This window comes from Cyberlindnera jadinii, assembly GCF_001661405.1.
Source record: "Cyberlindnera jadinii NRRL Y-1542 unplaced genomic scaffold CYBJAscaffold_8, whole genome shotgun sequence".
Classification (NCBI taxonomy): Eukaryota; Fungi; Ascomycota; class Saccharomycetes; order Phaffomycetales; family Wickerhamomycetaceae; genus Williopsis; species Williopsis jadinii.
In genome coordinates, this window is record NW_017963659.1 from 256,350 (window position 1) to 261,605 (window position 5,256).

Consider the following 5,256-nt stretch of genomic DNA (forward strand, 5'->3'; position numbering starts at 1 on the left):
TCTGGAGTGGAGTCCAAACCATCACCAACTTGTTCCCAAACACTGGAGCCGACTGAAAAGTTTCTAAAAGCTTGTGTTAGTTCCAATGGTTTGTAGACGACTCTCTTCTTCTCCTCGTCCCAGTAAACCTCATCGTAACCGGTGGTTGGGAAGTCCTTTCTGAGAGGGTGGCCGGTGAAACCGTAATCCGTCAAGATTCTTCTCAAATCTGGGTGGCCCTCGAAGAAGATTCCGTACATGTCATACGTTTCCCTCTCATACCAGTTGGCACCTTCATACAAAGAGGTAATACTTGGAACTGGGGAAACTTCAGATGCATAGGTTTTGACTCTGATTCTAGAGTTGTAACGAACAGACAGCAAGTGGTAAACGACGTCGAATCTGTTTGTACGGCTTGGGTAGTCTACACCGGTGATATCAACGATGGATTTGAACTGAGTGGTTGTGTGGTTCTTCAAGAAATCCATCACCGGGAGCAAGGCCGTTGGCGAAACGTAGATGGTCAAGTCATCCTTCCAAACAGTGAACTTCTGGATGAACTTTGGCAAAGTCGTGATCAAGTACTGTCCAAACTTGTGCAAGGACTCGGACGTCTCTTTGTACTTGTCTGCTGGGTTGACGATTGGCTCGTGTAGTTCACCATACTCCTTGCGAGGCAAATCTCTTGGGTTTGGAAGCTCACCTTCTCTACCAATCAAGCGGGCAGCGGTGGACGCAAATGAGCGTGCAGCGTTGTAGCGAACGCTTGCCGCTCTAACTGATTGTTTCAAACCTAAGCGAAGCATGGCTTTATTCTTAAAGACGGTGATGGAAAGTGCGTGGAAGTGGTTGTTTACGCTCGCTCCTTCTTTCACTATTTTTTTGTCCAATGAGGCCTCCCCCTTAAAAAAATTACACAAAACCAATAATCCCGGTATATTATGTAATCATCGGACACTCTGCACTCACAGCAAAGTCTAAAAATGTGGTCACGGGGTTAAGAATGCGCTCGTGTAGCTCAGTGGTTAGAGCCTCGTGCTTATAGCGGCAAAAGTTTTGACGTTGTGCAAATGTCACGAGTAACGCGATCGTCGTGGGTTCAAACCCCACCTCGAGCACAATTCTTTATTTTTTTTTTTGGGCCTCATGGTGTTCATATACACCCAGTTCATTGTTGTTTCTCTCGCATTATCCACGGTTGGTAGAAGGATATTTGCTCTACGGATGTAATTGATCAAGTATACAGCGAAAGACGGTGGTGATCTACGGTTGCTCTCTTTTATTCTTTGTTTCCGTATCTGCTGCTGTTCATGTTGGAAAATTTCGTGTATCAGGGAGCCTGGCATCAGGGCAAAAAATATAGGGAAAAAATTTATGAAAAATTATCTACATCAAGGGACATTTATATATGGAATAGAGCACCAAGGTTTCGCTGTAATGCCGCCAAAACAGAAGAAACAGAAGGAACTTGTGCAGGATGAGCGTCTACAGGCAATTGTCCTGACGGACTCTTTCGAGACCCGTTTTATGCCCTTGACGTCTGTCAAGCCTCGATGTCTACTGCCATTGGCAAACGTGCCTCTCATTGAATACACTCTGGAGTTCTTAGCGAAGGCCAACGTCAATGAGGTGTATTTCATGTGCTGCTCACACGCAGACCAGATCCAGGAGTACATCGAACAGTCGAAATGGAGCACGTCGGGGTCGCCATTCAAGGTGCAGACCATCATGACGCTAGAGTCCAGATCCGTTGGTGACGCGATGAGAGACCTGGACAACAGAGGCTTAATCACCGGTGACTTCCTGCTCGTTTCCGGTGATATGGTGACAAACATACAATTTGATAAAGTCATGGAGGCTCACAAGGCAAGAAGAGCCGTGGATAAAGATCACATCGCCACCATGGTGTTGACACAGGCTAGTGCATTGCACAGAACGAGATCTCATGCTGAGCCTGCTGCCTTCATCCTCGACAAGAAGAACGATAGGTGTCTGTATTATCAGGATATCCCAGCTGCAGATGGTAAGAAATCATCGATATCCATTGATCCTGAAATCTTGGAGGGAGTTGATGAATTCGTCGTTAGAAACGATCTGATAGACTGTCACGTTGATATCTGCTCACCGCATGTCCCAGCAATTTTCCAAGAGAACTTTGATTACCAATACCTCAGAAAGGATTTCGTCAAGGGTATTCTATCATCTGATATTCTGAAGAAGACGATCTACGCGTACATCACAGACAGTTACGCGGCCAGAGTGGAGAGTTGGCAAACTTACGATGCCATCTCTCAGGACATATTGGCAAGATGGGCATACCCTGTTTGCCCAGACTCCAACTTTTTGGAGAACCAGTCCTATTCCTATGAAGGTAAGCACGTCTATAAGGAGAAGGACGTCATACTCGCACAGTCCTGTAAGATCGGTGCATGTACCGCAATTGGCTCCAACACGGTAATTGGTAACTTGACGACAATTGAATCCTCTGTGATTGGAAGAAACTGTAAAATTGGTAACAACATTGTCATCAAGAACTCTTACATCTGGGATAACTCTGTCATCGGTGATAACACCGTATTGGATCATGCTATTGTTGCCAGTAACTGTACCGTTGGCAAGAACGTACTGTTGGACAAGGGTTCTGTGTTGGGATTCAACGTTACTGTCACGGATTCTCAAGTAGTCCCAAGAGACATCAGAATCTCTGGTAAATTCGTCGAGGCTGGTGAGCCGAACTTTGATGAAAGTGATTCAAATCTTGAAGAAGATCACACGGTTGCATATGACTACGTTGGTGAAAATGGTATTGGCTACTTGTACGAATCCGAGTACTCAGACACCGACGATGAAGCTTCAAAGCCTGTGAACTCGTTGATGTACCAGATGGGTGCATTGGCGTTGTCCGACGAATCCATTGCATCAACTTCACAGAATGCCGTGAAGCATAAGAAGAAGAGAACCTTCTCTACAAACTCAGTGGCGACCGCTACGGACCATGAAGATGAAGATTTCGAAAAGGAAGCCATCGCAACCGTGGTGCGTGCGCTGGAGAACAACCACGACCTCGACACGGCCCTTTTGGAGCTGAACACACTGAGAATGAGTATGAACGTGACGTATCATGAGGTGAGACACGCAACGCTGTTTGCTCTCCTGGGAAGAGTAACGCATTTCATCGAGACCGGCACCTTGAACGCCAAGGAGGCCACCGACAAAGTGTTCAAGCAATGGAGCGCTCTCTTCAAGAGACAGGTGTTTGACGAAGAGGAGGAAGTTGACCTCTTGGAAATTGCAAACAAGCTGACTAGATCCAGAGAGAAGGGCAAACAGATCTTGCTCTATGTCATCTCCATCTTCTACGATATGGAGATTGTCTCTGAAGAGTCCATCCTAAAATGGTACAACTCAAGCGACGTGGACAACGAATACGTTGCCAAGTTCGTACAATGGTTAGAAGAAGCGGAGGAGGATTCTGAAGAAGAATCTGATTAGCTCTGTTAATGAATAACTTGTCTTCTCTGCTCAGACGGGCCTTTAGTCGTTGTAGTTCCTACCCGTGCGTCCCCGGCTCAGGGCCTAGCGGCTATACGTGAAAACCCGTAGCGGGCGCTCTTCCACCACACAGACCTTAAGCACGGTGCCTAAGCAGACACACATAGAGAGACTCAGGGCATCCATGACCAAGGAGATAAACGACGAGCTTGCTGTCCAGGACAAAGCGATCAACCTGTACAAACAAGGAGAGCAGAAGGAGCTTACCGGTCTCATGAGAGATGCGATTATCCTCTACAGGTCTGCCATCAAGGTGAGTTTGTGAAGCGGCTTCAATGGTGAGCGGGTACTAATAAGGAATGCCACGCAACAGTTGTATCCTGGTGTGGAGAAGCTCTATAGAAAGCAGCTGAGCGAACAGTATGCTAAGGAGAAGGAAGAGAGCACTGTGGATCAACTTACGCGGATGAAACTATCATCAGAGAGTGATGCCGACGCGGAAGTGGAGGATGACAACGCCACGGCGGTAGATCCTTGCTGGTTGTTGGAGATCTTGCCCGACGATATCCTCATTGAGATCATCACCATATTGGCATACATTGATCCAAGAGCGCATGTGTCGTTCTCAACTACATGCCAGAGAATCTCACGCGTATCTTTTGACCCTATAATATACAAGCACCTGTGTAAACAAATATACCCTCATCAGGTGTACTCACAGGTCACAAGAGATTTGAACAACATCTCAGACGATCAGGAGGAGATGGTGAAATCCTGGGATTTCAACTGGAAGGAGATGTTGCACGATAGACCGTTCGTGAAATATCACGGCGTTTATATCTCTAAGGTGAGTTATATATCTGAAGGAGAAAGAGAATACACTTTCTACGCGCCTGTGAAGTTAGTGACATACTTCAGATATCTGAGGTTCTATCCGGACGGCACTGCCTTCAAGCTGACAACCACCGATGAGCCTGCTATTATCGTGCCAATATTCCACAAGGAGAATCATGAAAGCATCAAGAACAGTCTCTTGACGAAATGGCACATTGAAATGGATGGTCAAGTGATTATGACCCGGAAGACTTCAGATTTTGAATTTGTTGAAGAGCTCAAAGTAGTTCATCTGGGTGATCGTAAATACCATAGGCTGTTATGGGTTAACTCAGGAACGATTGATAAAGATGGTGAAAGAAGCTACTTCAACATGAAGAAGGAAAAACCGTTCAATTTCAGCGGTGTAAAGCGATATGAGGTACACTACGGTAGAACTGTTGCTTAAACAGCATGGAATTACTATTCTTCGGTGGTGAAGATCTGACTCGGATCGATGTGACTTTGATAACCGCATATTAATTGCCCTGGATGTACCGTTTCCGTTGGTGAGCAGTCCTCTTCAATGATGGTACTGTTGATGTTTCTTTTCCAATTCTTTCGAAATCGACTAACTTCCACAACATCAACTGATTTATTCTGTACAGCTCTGGCTACGTATAGCATCTCCTCCGTCAGTTTTATCAACTGGTCTGGTAACTTTGTTGTAACCAGTGCCCTCCAGAGATGTGAAACATCAACAGGTGGATCCATAAGGATGTGAATCATCAAATCTAATCTTTCACCTTTTAGAAGATGATCAGGCTCGACATGCCGTACTGTACGTGGCCACCAGGGAGGCTTACTCGCTTCTGCAAGTTTGTAAGGATGTGATGTTTGCTTTTTGGGCTCAATGGTCTTTATCCATGCCTTTGCAATCACTTTACACGGAACCTGCTGTAATTCTACCAA

The 5,256-nt window shown here is 45.9% G+C and overlaps 3 protein-coding genes and 1 non-coding gene across 4 annotated transcripts in view; 3 read left to right on the top strand and 1 right to left on the bottom strand.

The window, feature by feature from the left end:
- Nucleotides 1–785, bottom strand: part of CYBJADRAFT_177757 (complex I 30 kDa subunit family protein) — a gene marked incomplete at both ends in the record, with an annotated part of 1,416 nt that extends 631 nt beyond the window's left edge. The window contains one exon of the mRNA XM_020216886.1: nt 20–785. Within this exon, the coding sequence (XP_020070075.1) occupies nt 20–785 (766 nt within the window). The remainder of the gene's footprint in view (nt 1–19) is intronic.
- A 201-nt stretch (nt 786–986) lies between these two features.
- CYBJADRAFT_t109 lies at nt 987–1,097 on the top strand. The gene has a single exon. It is a non-coding gene; the product is annotated as a tRNA-Ile (tRNA).
- Nucleotides 1,098–1,145: 48 nt separating this feature from the next.
- Nucleotides 1,146–3,642, top strand: GCD6 (translation initiation factor eIF2B catalytic subunit epsilon). Its single transcript, XM_020215212.1, has one exon. The coding sequence runs from the start codon at nt 1,417–1,419 to the stop codon at nt 3,469–3,471; it is 2,055 nt and encodes a 684-aa protein (XP_020070076.1). The 5' UTR covers nt 1,146–1,416; the 3' UTR covers nt 3,472–3,642.
- A 13-nt stretch (nt 3,643–3,655) lies between these two features.
- HRT3 (SCF ubiquitin ligase complex subunit HRT3) lies at nt 3,656–4,753 on the top strand (the record flags this gene model as incomplete). Its single annotated transcript, XM_020212765.1, has 2 exons — nt 3,656–3,784; nt 3,845–4,753. 2 exons carry the CDS (start codon nt 3,656–3,658, stop codon nt 4,751–4,753), a joined length of 1,038 nt encoding a protein of 345 aa, XP_020070077.1.
- Between the last annotated feature and the right edge of the window lie 503 nt (nt 4,754–5,256).

Excerpts from the sequence above, each read along its gene's own strand:
- GCD6 (XM_020215212.1), top strand. The coding sequence starts at position 1,417 with ATGCCGCCAAAACAGAAGAAACAGAAGGAACTTGTGCAGGATGAGCGT.